General features: G+C 36.5%; 1 protein-coding gene across 7 annotated transcripts in view; it reads left to right on the top strand.

Annotated features, from left to right (window-relative positions):
- Positions 1 to 16,608, top strand: part of DOCK7 (dedicator of cytokinesis 7) — a 245,196-nt gene that overhangs the window by 44,860 nt on the left and 183,728 nt on the right. For all 7 annotated transcript variants that reach the window (XM_025373022.1, XM_025372964.1, XM_025372899.1 and 4 more), the window contains exons 8-11: positions 4,073 to 4,139; positions 5,625 to 5,774; positions 6,991 to 7,071; positions 9,113 to 9,278. In XM_025373022.1, coding sequence (XP_025228807.1) covers positions 4,073 to 4,139; positions 5,625 to 5,774; positions 6,991 to 7,071; positions 9,113 to 9,278 — 464 coding nt within the window. The remainder of the gene's footprint in view (positions 1 to 4,072; positions 4,140 to 5,624; positions 5,775 to 6,990; positions 7,072 to 9,112; positions 9,279 to 16,608) is intronic.

The following is a 16,608-nucleotide window of genomic DNA, read 5'->3' as shown; positions in this document are numbered from 1 at the left end:
GTGAAACAACACTTGGAGGACAGCATGAGTTTGCTGTTGTACAGAGGGTATTTATAGACACATAGACTAGGAACATGTGTGACCAAGGGGTTATAAGTGTTGCCCTTGCTCCTTCCCTGTATTTTGTGATCAGAATCAAATAAATTATTTTTAAAGGGAATAAATACACACACATACACACACGTAATTTTTTCTTTCTTCTTTTTTGAGACAGTCTTGCTCTGTTGCCCAGGCTGGAGTGCAGTGGCACAATCTTGGCTCACTGCAACCTCCACCTCCCAGGTTCAAGTGATTCTTCTGCCTCCACCTCCCTAGTAGCTGGGACTACAGGCACATGCCACCACACCTAGCTAATTTTTTGTATTTTTAGTAGAGACGGTGTTTCACCATGTTGGCCATGTTGGCCAGGATGGTCTCGATCTCGACCTCATGATCCACCCGCCTCGGCCTTCCAAAGTGCTGGGATTACAGGCTTGAGCCACCGCGCCTAGCCCACACACTTAATTTTTAAAAGACCTAACAAGTAAGTCACATCTTATTAGTAATGTCTTACAGTAGGCCTTTGGTGATTAAAACAAATTTTTTTTCATTGTTGTAAGTATTCTCAGCATTTTAAATAAGTGAGTATGTAGAGTGGTACATTTATAGTGAATAAAAAAATACCTTTTTTGCAGCATAATAGCCATTGAGTATTGCTCAGCAAGTAGCATTTCTTGAAACATGCCTATGTTTGATAGTGTAGAAATAATGTAGCATTCATTTTTTTGAAGTTACTCAAATTGTGTACTGAATCCGTGAGGAATATAAAAAAGAAAAAAAACTCTGCATATACATTTTTGGTACTCTCTGTAATGGAAGAACCTTTTGAAACTTAAAAAAAAATAATGTATCTAATTTATAAATTCTTGTCGCATTTATAAATTCTTATCTACTTTAAAGTGGAGCTCACTGGATTTGTATTGGTTTCTTCGGTTTATTTTCTCGGGTTCCGCCCTTTGTCCATCATAGTAATAATATGGATCTTTAAATGCTGTTTAAGAATATTATAAAGTTATTGGCCAGGCGAGGTGGCTCACACCTGTAATCCCAGCACCTTGGAAGGCTGAGACGGGTGGATCATCTGAGATGAGGAGTTTGAGATGAGCCTGGCCATCATGGTGATGAAACCCCATCTCTACTAAAAATACAAAAATTAGCCGGGTGTGGTGGCGCGCACCTGTAATCCCAGCTACTCAGGAGGCTGAGGCAGGAGAATCGCTTGAACCCTGGAGGCAGAGGTTGCAGTGAGCCGAGATCGCACCACTGCACTCCAGCCTGGGTGACAGAGCCAGACTCTGTCTCAAAAAAAAAAAGAAAAAAAAATTATAAAATTATTACACAGTAATTTTATGGCACTAAATTACACATTGGGGTACTAATTTTCTTTCTTTTAAAAAATTTTTTAAAGAATTAGAAATTGAATCTTGCTGTGTTTCCCAGGCTGGTCTTGAACTCCTGGCCTCAATCGATCCTCCTGCCTTGGCCTCTAATTTTCTGAATAAGTAAATTAACATTTCTCTTTGATCTGCTTTTGTTTATTTTTAGCTGAATCTACAATTTATATGAAAATACAAAGGGCTAAAAGAGGCAGGACAGTTTGAAGAACTTTATTAAAAAAAACCCAACCAGATGTCAAGACTAGTATGAAACTATGTAATTAAGACAGTGTAGTATTGGTACATGATTAGACAACTAGAGCATTGGAACAGACAAAAGAGCTAGAAAAGTCTGTACTTGATATATTCCCACTTTATATACAGTAGTACTCTACAAACATGTAAATGTTTGGCCAAATGAATGCTGTTAATATTATGTAAAATTATTTCGTTAAATATATATTACTTCAACTAAAAAAATAAGGAGCTTAAAAAAAGACCCACATGTTTATGCATTTTTGATTTGTAGTAACAGTGGACATTTTTTATAGTATGGAAAGGGTAATCCTTTCAATAAATTGGTAGGAGAGTTGGATATCTGTTTCTTCCTGCTGCTTTCCTTTCTTTGTGTCTGACTGTCTGTCTTGTCTCTCTATATATGTGTTTCTCATACATATGAAAATAGGAAACTTGACCACTGCCTCACATGATACACAAAATTTTTTTTACAGATTGATAGTAGACATAAATGTGAAGGACAAAATGGTAAAGTTTCTAGAAGATAATGTAGGGATATCTTTATGATCTTATAGAAAGAAAAAGATTTCTTTGACATGACACAGAAAGCACTACCCCTAGAAGAAAACATTGACACATTTTACTTCATTAAAATGGACAACTTTTCATCAAAAGACGCAAGAGAAGATAAATCATAGAAAAGGAGAAGGTATTTCCAACACCTATACTTGGCAGTGTGCTCATTTCTAGAATGCATAAAGAATTACAAATTGATGAGGAAAGAGTCAATAAATAGAAAAATGGGCCAAAAGAAGCTATCCAAGTGGTCAGTGAATATACGAAAAGATTGCCATGAAAAATCCAGTGGGATACCACTTATTTACTGGACGAAAAGATTCCCATGAAAAATCCAGTGGGATACCACTTATTTACTGGATTGGCCAAAATAAATGGACTGACAGTGTCAAAAGGATGCAGAGTAGGTTTTGTAGAGGTTGACACATGTGGACAGGATCACCAAGATCTCTTTTCATTTGACTTGTATTTGGGTTTTACTAAGGGATGTATCAGCAGGAAGTTAGAGGGCAGAAGAGAGTGAGGTCTCCTTCCCTGCTGAGTCACTTAGATCTGTTGCCTCTTTCTTTCCAAGGCCAGTTTCTGTGATGGATCTTTGGTATAGTTATCCTTTCTAATTTTTGGTTATTACTTCCATGTTCTCTTTTAGGTCTGTGGTTGGTAATGACTCTTGCTTTTAATAGCCCCAGGGAATGGCACTCTCTGTAGTTGTTTTCTCAAGATCCTGTCCAAATCTTTGTAAATGGCCCTTTATTAAACTCTCACCCTAATGTAAATATGTTGTGTATTTTCTACAAGGTCCTCAATTCTCTTTTAATACAAAAATATGCAATGTGGAGCAGGGTTATTACAATGTCAGCACTATTGACATTTTTGTCTAGATGGTTGTTTGTTGTCAGGGACTTTCCTGTACAGTATAGGATGTTCAGTTCCATCTCCAACTTCTAACTGCTAAGTGACAGTAATACTCCTGTAGTTTCGATAACCAAAAATGTACGTAGGTATTGCCAAATGTTCCCTTAGGGGCAAAAGTGTCCTTCGTTGAGAACCTCTACTCTAGAGTTTTAGTTAACCTCATGTTATATATTATTTCATTCAACAAATATTTACTAGATGTTTACTGTATGTAAGTCATTGTTCTTAGAAATGAATTAGACATCTCAATTAAGTATAAAATTTTGCCATATTCATACAATGGGAATTACTATGCAAGCATTAAAAATGATGGTAAGAACGATATATGTAATGTGAAAATTTGTCCATAAAATGTTAAGTTAAAAAAGCAGACTACAAAGTGTTATGTATACTGTGACACTCTTTGTTTAAAAAAATTTGTTTGACAAGTGCATTTGTGCATAGAGTCTAGATGGATTGGGCATTAAACTGTTAATTATGATTCTTTGGATGCTCCTGTTTTCCTCTGAATATTCTGATGTGTTTTCTAAGATTTTTGCCTTGAATATATTATTTATAATCTGAAAAAGAAAACATTAGGCTTTTATTTTTAAAACGTATTTAAAAATGAACATATATACATATATAAATGACCGTGTTAGAAAGTGATTAGTGACTCAGAATGGACATAATATGTCATTAGGCTTTTAGGCAGTTTGAGTTTATTTGTAGCTGGATAAATTAATTAGGATTAACTAGAGAAGATAAGGTTGATTTAGACTCAATGATATGCATAGAAGAGTGTATTTCAGGAAGAAGTTTTAATATAGGCAAAGGCACAGGTGTGGAAAAGTGCCAGGTATTGTGGTAATGTAGTTTTGGAATCAATTTCTCTCCAACTGTGTTTTTGTATTTATTTTTAAATTATTTTATCCTTTTTCTTCATAAAGGTTTGAAATTGAAATTGAACCCATTTTTGCAAGTTTGGCTTTATATGATGTCAAGGAAAAGAAAAAGGTAAAATTATATAATTTGACCATAGTCATTTGTCATAATCATTGGTTTTGGAAACCTGTTTTGTTTTGTAAGATTGGTTTTTTTGAGAATTGTTAAACGTAGATCTTTTTAAAAAGGAAATAGAAATTTAATTTATTAGGACTAGTTAAATATTTTTTTATTATAAATTACTGTAATTGAAAACAGGTTATTGTTTCACTGAAAGAATTCTAAACGTAAATAGCAGAAGCAACTTTAAGAAATAGAAAAGACAATACAAGAAAAGCACTTTTGGCAAGCAGTACCTAACGATAGGAATGACAATGACTGTGAATTTTTATTGACATGATTTTCAATTTCTCACCAACTAAAAGACCATTTTTGTGTGTTTTACATATTCTGTTTTAATGCTCTTAGTTTTACCATCATATAATCATTAAATTTAACTTTTTGGAAGGTTATTTTACAACATTTCTTAATTTAATATTCTAAGACTAATATGTAGTAGAAACTTGAAGTGCTGACTGGGTGCTTGTGGCTCACATCTGTAATTGCAGCACTTTGGAAGGCCAAAGTAGGAGGACTGGTTGAGGCCAGGAGTTCAAGACCGGCCTGGGCAACGTAGTGAGACCCCCCCCGCATTGCTACTAAAAACAATTTAAAATTACAAAAAGAAAAAAGGAAACTTGAAGTGCCCTCAGTGACTTCTGCTGCCAACACAAGACATATTATGGATTTCTTTAATGGAATTCTGCTCTAGCAACTTTTATTTGCTAACTCGAAACTGCTGAGATATTATTCATAATTTTTTTAAAAACTCAATTTGGAATCCATCATCTCAATGATAATATCTTTGTGTACTTTATTAGAGGTTACTTTTTTTTTCTGAGATGAAGTCTTGCTCTGTCACCAGGCTGGAGTGTAGTGGCGTGGTCTCAACTCACCGCAACGTCTACCTCCCAGATTCAAGTGATTCCCCTGGCTCAGCCTCCTGAGTAGCTGGGACTACAGGCTTTGCCACCATGCCTGACTAATTTTTTGTATTTTAATAGAGATGGGGTTTCCCCATTTTGGCCAAGATGGTCTCAATCTCCTGACCTTGATCCCCCTCCTCTAATTAAAAGAATTTGGAATATGGTTGTTTAGAATATGCTTATTGTAGTTTCCAAATAGCTTTTAGACTTCTTTTACTTTGATTTAGGTATGTAAAGATTGGTCTCAGTGAAATATAAGCTTAATATTAGAGTATAATATCCTACTATCTGTAGATAAATAAGTAATGATTTTTTTGAGAATTATTTAACATGAATGTTTTTAAAAAGAAAGTAGAAATTTAATTTATTAAGATTAAATGTTTTCTTATTATAATTACTGTAATTGAAAACAGGTTATTGTTTCATTGAACGAGTTCTAAAAGCAAGTAGCAGAAGCAACTTTCTTTTAATTTAAGAAATAGACACTGTAAAATGTACAGATTTTGAAGTTTAACATATTGATATTTTTTAGATTTCAGAAAACTTTTATTTTGACCTTAATTCTGAGCAGATGAAAGGGTTGTTACGTCCACATGTACCACCTGCTGCCATTACCACCCTGGCAAGATCAGCAATTTTTTCTATCACTTATCCTTCCCAAGATGTTTTTCTTGTAATAAAGGTGAGAATAATGTTAAATATATTTGTTTATTTTGTAGTGTCTGTATACTTGTCTGTCAGTATTATAAACTTTTCAAGGGCAAAGATTTAGCCTTTACTTATTTTTTTTTCATCTTGATATTCTGTAACACAATATTGGACATACACTGTAGGTGCTACCTAATTTTTCTTGAACTCTTTATTAGACTTCTCCAGTGAAACTGAACTAATAGGAATATGTGTGTGTGTGTGTGTGTGTGTGTGTATCTCGTATCTGTTTTGATTATTGTAGTTTTTAAATAAATTTTCATATCAAGAAGTATGAGACTTTCAACTTTCTTCTTTTTACCTAAATTTGTTTTGATTATTCAGGGTCTCTTGAGATTCCCTGTGAATTCTAGGATAGGTTTTTCTATTTCTGCAAAAAAAAATCATTGAGATTTTGATAGGGATTGCATTAAATTTATAGATTGCTTTGGGTAGTATTCACATCTTAATGATATCAAATCTTTTCAATCCATGAACACAGAATTTCTTTTCATTTATTTGTGTCTAGTTTAATTTGTCTCAGCAGTGTTTTATAGTCTTCAGTGTACGTAGATCTTTTACTTCCTTGGTTTAGTTTATTTGTAAATATCTTACTCTTTTTGATGGTATTATAAGTGATATATTTTTTTTAATTTCCTTTTTCAATTCCTCATTGCTAGTATGTAGATTTTGTATGCTGTAACTTTGTTGAATTCATTTATTAGTTCTAACAGTTTTTTTTTTGTGGCATCTTTAAAGTTTTCTACTTAAAAGATCATAGCATTTGCAGAGATAATTTCACTTCTTCCTTTCCAATTCAGATGCTTTACGTATTTTTCTTGTTTAGTTCTCAGGCTTGGGCTTCCATTACTATGCTGAATAGGTGAGGCTAAGGTGGGCATTCTTGTTTCATTCATGATGTTAGAGGTAAAGCTTTCAGTCTTTAACTGTTGAGTATGATGTTAACTGTGGGCTTTTCATATATGGCCCTTTATTATGTTGAGGTGGTTTCTTTGCATTACTAGTTTGTTGAGTGTTTCTGCCATGAAAGGGTACTGAATTTTGTCTAATGTTTGTTCTACAGCAATTGAGATGTCATATATTTTTTTCTGTCATTCTGTTAATGTGTTATATTGATTTTCATATATTGAACCATCCTTGAATTTCAGGCTTTTAAAAGCTTAATCTTAACTTTTTTTTGCCTTTGACAGCTAGAAAAAGTCCTACAGCAAGGAGACATTGGAGAGTGTGCAGAACCATATATGATTTTCAAAGAAGCAGATGCCACCAAGGTAGAATGTCATGCTTCTCATTTCCCCCACATTATTACTATTGTAATTTGGGAGGATACTATACAAAGCAAATTAAAGAATTTTACTAGTACTATATTTTTTTCTGTTGGCCTGCTTCCTATCTTCCTTTCTTCTTTATTTCATTTGTCAGCTAGCCTGTGTCATATGCTGTGGTATTCTTTAAAAATCTCTTCTATCTCAAAACTAACTGATTCTTTAAATTTTTTTCTTCATGGAGAGAACTAAATTAATTCAGTGTAACTCCTAAATAATGAAAGGTTTTCTTTATTTATAAAATAGTGATATTGATAGAAATTTTCCTAGCAAAATAGAAATATTCTTGGCTTCCATCTGACTGCAGATTATTAAGGAATATAGTAAAAATATAATAGTCTTAAAGAAAAGAAAATACAGCTTTTTTTTTTTTTTGCCATCAGATGGTTAATTTCTAGATTTTTTTTTCTTTTGAGACAGAGTCTTGCTCTGTCACCCAGGCTGTAGTCCGGTGGCGCGATCTTGGCCCACCGCAACCTCTGCTTCCTAGGTTCAAGCGATTCTCCTGCCTCAACCTCCCGAGTAGCTGGAATTACAGGCATGTGCCACCACACCCAGCTAATTTTTGTATTTTTAGTAGAGACGGGGTTTTACCATGTTGGCCAAGCTGGTCTTGAACTCCTGAACTCAAGTGATCCACCTGCCTCAGCCTCCCAAAGTGCTGGGATTACAGGCGTGAGCCACCACGCCCAGCTTAAGTTCTAGAATATGTATAAACTTATAAAAGCAAAAAAAAGGTTGGATAATTGATAACAAATTTCAGATACTATGTGTTAGTTACAAGAATACAAGCGATCTTTGGATCTTTGAACACAAGATTTAATACTGGAACTTCCTGGAGAAGTATGCTTGAGGAATACTAGGTAAGCAACCCAAACCCAGAAAATGTTTTGCTGTTTTCCCAAGATTCAGAACAAGAACTGAGCTTTTTCTGTAGATCTGAGCACATGATATTTTTTTCTTGATCCTTGATTACCTGGCTGAACTCATGGTTAAAGTATAGTATTCTGGCTGTCCCCAGGTTGTCATTTTACATATTAAATTTCCTCTGTTACATAGTGCTCTTAAATATACTAGCAGCTTATTCCACTCTTTGCTTATATTTACATACACTGATAGAATTAAATATACTTGAAGTATACTTAAAACAAGAACTGTTTTAGAGGTATAATATAGATAGTAATAAATAGTGCTATCATTTAGTTATTGGTTCATCTTTTTCTAGCCCTTAGTCCCAAGGTAGGACACTGTCATTAGTGTATAGTTCAACATCCCATCTGTAAAGAGTATATGAGAGAGGTAGTATAGGTTTTCAGTCTTAAGAGTGTTGAGTGGCTTTTGCAGGCCACCTTTATATTTGTTTCAGGAGTAGCCTAAAAGTTGAGCTAGCCTCAAGATGTCTTCCAGATATGCTTGAACTATTAAATATTTGGACCATTAGTCTTTTTCCAGTGTTTAGTCTTCTTCTAATACTTTTTACTTTCCTTCTTTTGTTACAACTCTGAGCTTGTTTATCATTGGCCTATTCGTGCTTCCCCACTCTTAACTCATGGTTGTTATAAGTTAGGGACTATTTCAAATTTGCTCAGCTACTTCTATCTTTTATAGAGTAACAAAATTTAACAAATTGTAACCTAGAATATTTTGTAGTTCCCAGTTGCTGACTAGACCATGGTTATGCTTCCTTCCTAAAACAAATACTTGCAATACATAATACCTGTTTGGTACTTGCTGTCTTCTCCCCAGAATAACATAATCACAAACAGAAATTTCAAGACCTGCTCTGCACGTACATTTGTAGAATACGTTGAGTTTGTTCACTGCTTAAGATATTACACTAATACTTGATCTCTGTAAGGTACAGATTTTTTTTTCATCTCTGCTGGGAATTGAGACTTCTCATCCTTTTCCTTTATGTAGTATGAAATAGCCTTTAATGGGTATCTTTCAAGAATAATCATATAATATATAAAGTTCTGTTTTGCAGAATAAAGAAAAACTGGAGAAACTGAAGAGTCAAGCAGATCAGTTTTGCCAAAGACTTGGGAAATATCGCATGCCTTTTGCTTGGACTGCAATTCATTTAATGAATATTGTTAGCAGTGCTGGGAGTTTGGAAAGAGATTCTACAGAAGTAGAAATCAGTACTGGAGGTAAGAGTGTTTTATACAAAACATTTCTAAATGTTTACTTTTTAATTTTTTTTTGAGATGGAGTCTCGCTCTATGGCCTAGACTGGAGTGCAGTGGCACGATCTCAGCTCACTGCAACCTTTGCCACCTGGGTTCAAGCAATTCTCCTGCCTCAGCCTCCCAAGTAGCTGGGATTACAGATGTGCGCTACCACGCCTGGCTAATTTTTGTATTTTTAGTAGAGATGGGGTTTCACCATGTTGGCCAGACTGGTCTTGAACTCCTGACCTCAAATAATCCGCCTGCCTTGGCCTCCCAAAGGGCTGGGATTATAGACATGAGCCACGACGCCTGGCCTCTTTTTTCTTATATAAGCTTGTTTCATTTGTAGACTCTGCAATGTAATATTGCATAAAAAGAATTTTCTTTTTTTGCCTTTTTGCCTTTTTCTCATTTAACACCATTATTAAGATAGAATTCACATACCGTATAAGTCACCAATTTAAATTGTACAATACAATAGATCTTCAAATATCTCATTTTGTTTTTGATTTTTTTATGATGTTGATAAGGAAAAGAATTGATTCCTGTCTGGGGCTACTGTCTGTGTAGAGTTTGCATGTTCTCCCCATGTGTGTGTGGATTTTTGGGTACTCATTTCCTCCCACATCCCAAAGCTGTGCGCATGAGGTGAACTGGCATGTCTAAGTGGTAGCAGCATAAGGTAATGTGGGTGTGTGTGTGTGAGTACACCTGTGAGGGAATAGCATCCTGTCCAGGACAGGTTCCTGCCTGTCATGCTGGACCCCTATTGACTTCGGTATGTATTGCATCGTATCAGAGAGGCTGAAGAAGAGATGGGGAGCCAGAGAATGAGACCTAGGGTTTACTGAGGGAACTTACATACAGAGTTGCGAGCTGGACAGAAAACCACAGCCACTTGAAAAAGCATGCAATTTATGTAGCATTTTCCCTTAGCATCCTCCCCCTAGTAACTTCCACCTGAAAACCCTCATTTAACTCAAAACAAAGGACCTTGGTTCCGTGTATGGCCTAGATTTCACTGGATGGGCTAGAGGTTCAGATGTCTTTATCCTCATAGATAAGGAATGAATCGTCAGGTCTGGCCACTCCCAGGTTCCTTAGCTCGAAACTCCGAATACACATTCTTTTTAGACCATAGAGTCATTCTCGGGGTTTGCTTAACTTACCGCTGTCAGGTGCATTTGCCATACACTGCCTTCTTTCCTGAGCTGCTGGAACAGGCTTTGGCCACTTGTGACCCTGAACTGGGATAATTGGGTAAATAATTATCCTACTTATTTTTAATTAATCTTTCTTAAATATATATATAGTGCACATTTATTTGAATGTTTAATATTAGAAGTGTTTTGAGTATTTATTTAGAAGTTTGATGAAGTTTTTGTGACCAGAAATATGCTGTAGGGACTTAACTCTTGCTTTTATCAATTAACATATGGTAAAATTGATTTGTTATACAACGTATTGCTTAAAGTCACAGTTTCGAAGAACTGATCTGTGATGTTAAATGAGGACTTACTGTACGGTGTTTTCTTGGTATATTCATAGGGTTCTGCAACCACTACTACAGAATACTTCTGTACCCATCTTGGAACACTTTTGTACCCATTAGCAATAGTCACTCCTCATTCCCCCAGTCTTCCAACCTGTCCCTAAACAACGTTTAATATATAGTCTGTCTCTATAGATTTGTCTATGCCAGACATTTCATACAAATTGAGTTGTATAATATGTAGTCTTTTGTGGCTAGCTTCTTCCACTTATCATAATGTTTTTAAGGTTCATCCTTGTCATACCATGTATTGGTATTATTTCTTTTCATTGCCAAATGATAGTCTGTTGTATTGATATGCTGTATTTATTTATCAGTTGATTTGGGTTGTTTTCTACTTTTAGTTTATTATGAATAATGTTTCATAGTGTTGAAACGTCATGTACAAGCTTTTGTGTGGGCATTGTTTTTTTCTTTTTTTTTTTTTTTTTTAAATTTATTTATTATTATTATACTGTAAGTTGTAGGGTACATGTGCATAACGTGCAGGTTTGTTACATATGTATACTTGTGCCTTGTTGGTGTGCTGCACCCATCAACTCGTCATTTACATCAGGTATAACTCCCAATGCAATCCCTCCCCCCGCCCCCCTCCCCATGATAGGCCCCGGTGTGTGATGTTCCCCTTCCCGAGTCCAAGTGATCTCATTGTTCAGTTCCCACCTATGAGTGAGAACATGCGGTGTTTGGTTTTCTGTTCTTGTGATAGTTTGCTAAGAATGATGGATTCCAGCTGCATCCATGTCCCTACAAAGGACACAAACTCATCCTTTTTTATGGCTGCATAGTATTCCATGGTGTATATATGCCACATTTTCTTAATCCAATCTGTCACTGATGGACATTTGGGTTGATTCCAAGTCTTTGCTATTGTGAATAGTGCTGCAATAAACATACGTGTGCATGTGTCTTTATAGCAGCATAATTTATAATCCTTTGGGTATATACCCAGTAATGGGATGGCTGGGTCATATGGTACATCTAGTTCTAGATCCTTGAGGAATCGCCATACTGTTCTCCATAATGGTTGAACTAGTTTACAATCCCACCAACAGTGTAAAAGTGTTCCTATTTCTCCACATCCTCTCCAGCACCTGTTGTTTCCTGACTTTTTAATGATCGCCATTCTAACTGGTGTGAGATGGTATCTCATTGTGGTTTTGATTTGCATTTCTCTGATGGCCAGTGATGATGAGCATTTTTTCATGTGTTTGTTGGCTGTATGAATGTCTTCTTTTGAGAAATGTCTATTCATATCCTTTGCCCACTTTTTGATGGGGTTGTTTGTTTTTTTCTTGTAAATTTGTTTGAGTTCTTTGTAGGTTCTGGATATTAGCCCTTTGTCAGATGAGTAGATTGCAAACATTTTCTCCCATTCTGTAGGTTGCCTGTTCACTCTGATGGTAGTTTCTTTTGCTGTGCAGAAGCTCTTTAGTTTAATGAGATCCCATTTGTCAATTTTGGCTTTTGCTGCCGTTGCTTTTGGTGTTTTAGACATGAAGTCTTTGCCCATGCCTATGTCCTGAATGGTACTACCTAGGTTTTCCTCTAGGATTTTTATGGTATTAGGTCTAACATTTAAGTCTCTAATCCATCTTGAATTAATTTTCGTATAAGGAGTAAGGAAAGGATCCAGTTTCAGCTTTCTACTTATGGCTAGCCAATTTTCCCAGCACCATTTATTAAATAGGGAATCCTTTCCCCATTTCTTGTTTCTCTCAGGTTTGTCAAAGATCAGATGGCTGTAGATGTGTGGTATTATTTCTGAGGACTCTGTTCTGTTCCATTGGTCTATATCTCTGTTTTGGTACCAGTACCATGCTGTTTTGGTTACTGTAGCCTTGTAGTATAGTTTGAAGTCAGGTAGCGTGATGCCTCCAGCTTTGTTCTTTTGACTTAGGATTGTCTTGGAGATGCGGGCTCTTTTTTGGTTCCATATGAACTTTAAAGCAGTTTTTTCCAATTCTGTGAAGAAACTCATTGGTAGCTTGATGGGGATGGCATTGAATCTATAAATTACCTTGGGCAGTATGGCCATTTTCACGATATTGATTCTTCCTATCCATGAGCATGGTATGTTCTTCCATTTGTTTGTGTCCTCTTTTATTTCACTGAGCAGTGGTTTGTAGTTCTCCTTGAAGAGGTCCTTTACATCCCTTGTAAGTTGGATTCCTAGGTATTTGATTCTCTTTGAAGCAATTGTGAATGGAAGTTCATTCATGATTTGGCTCTCTGTTTGTCTGTTACTAGTGTATAAGAATGCTTGTGATTTTTGCACATTAATTTTGTATCCTGAGACTTTGCTGAAGTTGCTTATCAGCTTAAGGAGATTTTGGGCTGAGACAATGGGGTTTTCTAAATATACAATCATGTCATCTGCAAAGAGGGACAATTTGACTTCTTCTTTTCCTAACTGAATACCCTTGATTTCTTTCTCTTGCCTGATTGCCCTAGCCAGAACTTCCAACACTATGTTGAATAGGAGTGGTGAGAGAGGGCATCCCTGTCTTGTGCCAGTTTTCAAAGGGAATTTTTCCAGTTTTTGCCCATTCAGTATGATATTGGCTGTGGGTTTGTCATAAATAGCTCTTATTATTTTGAGGTACGTTCCATCAATACCGAATTTATTGAGCGTTTTTAGCATGAAGGGCTGTTGAATTTTGTCAAAAGCCTTTTCTGCATCTATTGAGATAATCATGTGGTTCTTGTCTTTGGTTCTGTTTATATGCTGGATTATGTTTATTGATTTGCGAATGTTGAACCAGCCTTGCATCCCAGGGATGAAGCCCACTTGATCATGGTGGATAAGCTTTTTGATGTGTTGTTGAATCCGGTTTGCCAGTATTTTATTGAGGATTTTTGCATCGATGTTCATCAGGGATATTGGTCTAAAATTCTCTTTTTTTGTTGTGTCTCTGCCAGGCTTTGGTATCAGGATGATGTTGGCCTCATAAAATGAGTTAGGGAGGATTCCCTCTTTTTCTATTGATTGGAATAGTTTCAGAAGGAATGGTACCAACTCCTCCTTGTACCTCTGGTAGAATTCAGCTGTGAATCCATCTGGTCCTGGACTTTTTTTGGTTGGTAGGCTATTAATTGTTGCCTCAATTTCAGAGCCTGCTATTGGTCTATTCAGGGATTCAACTTCTTCCTGGTTTAGTCTTGGAAGAGTGTAAGTGTCCAGGAAATTATCCATTTCTTCTAGATTTTCCAGTTTATTTGCGTAGAGGTGTTTATAGTATTCTCTGATGGTAGTTTGTATTTCTGTGGGGTCGGTGGTGATATCCCCTTTTTCATTTTTAATTGCGTCGATTTGATTCTTCTCTCTTTTCTTCTTTATTAGTCTTGCTAGTGGTCTGTCAATTTTGTTGATCTTTTCAAAAAACCAACTCCTGGATTCATTGATTTTTTGGAGGGTTTTTTGTGTCTCTATCTCCTTCAGTTCTGCTCTGATCTTAGTTATTTCTAGCCTTCTGCTAGCTTTCGAATGTGTTTGCTCTTGCTTCTCTAGTTCTTTTAATTGCGATGTTAGAGTGTCAATTTTAGATCTTTCCTGCTTTCTCTTGTGGGCATTTAGTGCTATAAATTTCCCTCTACACACTGCTTTAAATGTGTCCCAGAGATTCTGGTATGTTGTATCTTTGTTCTCATTGGTTTCAAAGAACATCTTTATTTCTGCCTTCATTTCGTTATGTACCCAGTAGTCATTCAGGAGCAGGTTGTTCAGTTTCCATGTAGTTGAGCGGTTTTGATTGAGTTTCTTAGTCCTGAGTTCTAGTTTGATTGCACTGTGGTCTGAGAGACAGTTTGTTATAATTTCTGTTCTTGTACATTTGCTGAGGAGTGCTTTACTTCCAATTACGTGGTCAATTTTGGAATAAGTACGATGTGGTGCTGAGAAGAATGTATATTCTGTTGATTTGGGGTGGAGAGTTCTATAGATGTCTATTAGGTCTGCTTGCTGCAGAGATGAGTTCAATTCCTGGATATCCTTGTTAACTTTCTGTCTCGTTGATCTGTCTAATGTTGACAATGGAGTGTTGAAGTCTCCCATTATTATTGTATGGGAGTCTAAGTCTCTTTGTAAGTCTCTAAGGACTTGCTTTATGAATCTGGGTGCTCCTGTATTGGGTGCATATATATTTAGGATAGTTAGCTCTTCCTGTTGAATTGATCCCTTTACCATTATGTAATGGCCTTCTTTGTCTCTTTTGATCTTTGATGGTTTAAAGTCTGTTTTATCAGAGACTAGTATTGCAACCCCCGCTTTTTTTTGTTCTCCATTTGCTTGGTAAATCTTCCTCCATCCCTTTATTTTGAGCCTATGTATGTCTCTGCGTGTGAGATGGGTCTCCTGAATACAGCAGACTGATGGGTCTTGACTCTTTATCCAGTTTGCCAGTCTGTGTCTCTTAATTGGAGCATTTAGTCCATTTACATTTAAGGTTAAGATTGTTATGTGTGAACTTGATCCTGCCATTATGATATTAACTGGTTATTTTGCTCATTAGTTGATGCAGTTTCTTCCTAGCCTCGATGGTCTTTACATTTTGGCATGTTTTTGAGATGGCTGGTACCGGTTGTTCCTTTCCATGTTGAGTGCTTCCTTCAGGGTCTCTTGTAAGGCAGGCCTAGTGGTGACAAAATCTCTAAGCATTTGCTTATCTGTAAAGGATTTTATTTCTCCTTCACTTATGAAACTTAGTTTGGCTGGATATGAAATTCTGGGTTTAAAATTCTTTTCTTTAAGAATGTTGAATATTGGCCCCCACTCTCTTCTGGCTTGTAGAGTTTCTGCCGAGAGATCTGCTGTGAGTCTGATGGGCTTCCCTTTGTGGGTAACCCGACCTTTCTCTCTGGCTGCCCTTAAGATTTTTTCCTTCATTTCAACTTTGGTGAATCTGGCAATTATGTGTCTTGGAGTTGCTCTTCTCGAGGAGTATCTTTGTGGCGTTCTCTGTATTTCCTGGATTTGAATGTTGGCCTGCCCTACTAGGTTGGGGAAGTTCTCCTGGATGATATCCTGAAGAGTGTTTTCCAACTTGGTTCCATTTTCCCCCTCACTTTCAGGCACCCCAATCAGACGTAGATTTGGTCTTTTTACATAATCCCATACTTCTTGCAGGCTTTGTTCATTTCTTTTTCTTCTTTTTTCTTTTGGTTTCTCTTCTCGCTTCATTTCATTCATTTGATCCTCAATCGCTGATACTCTTTCTTCCAGTTGATCGAGTCGGTTACTGAAGCTTGTGCATTTGTCACGTATTTCTCGTGTCATGGTTTTCATCTCTTTCATTTCGTTTATGACCTTCTCTGCATTAATTAGTCTAGCCGTCAATTCTTCCACTTTTTTTTCAAGATTTTTAGTTTCTTTGCGCTGGGTACGTAATTCCTCCTTTAGCTCTGAGAAATTTGATGGACTGAAGCCTTCTTCTCTCATCTCGTCAAAGTCATTCTCCGTCCAGCTTTGATCCGTTGCTGGCGATGAGCTGCGCTCCTTTGCCGGGGGAGATGCGCTCTTGTTTTTTGAATTTCCAGCTTTTCTGCCCTGCTTTTTCCCCATCTTTGTGGTTTTATCTGCCTCTGGTCTTTGATGATGGTGATGTACTGATGGGGTTTTGGTGTAGGTGTCCTTCCTGTTTGATAGTTTTCCTTCTAACAGTCAGGACCCTCAGCTGTAGGTCTGTTGGAGATTGCTTGAGGTCCACTCCAGACCCTGTTTGCCTGGGTAACAGCAGCAGAGGCTGCAGAAGATAGAAT

This window comes from Theropithecus gelada, chromosome 1 (assembly GCF_003255815.1).
Source record: "Theropithecus gelada isolate Dixy chromosome 1, Tgel_1.0, whole genome shotgun sequence".
Classification (NCBI taxonomy): domain Eukaryota; kingdom Metazoa; phylum Chordata; class Mammalia; order Primates; family Cercopithecidae; genus Theropithecus; species Theropithecus gelada.
This window is presented reverse-complemented; position numbering and strand designations above follow the sequence as displayed.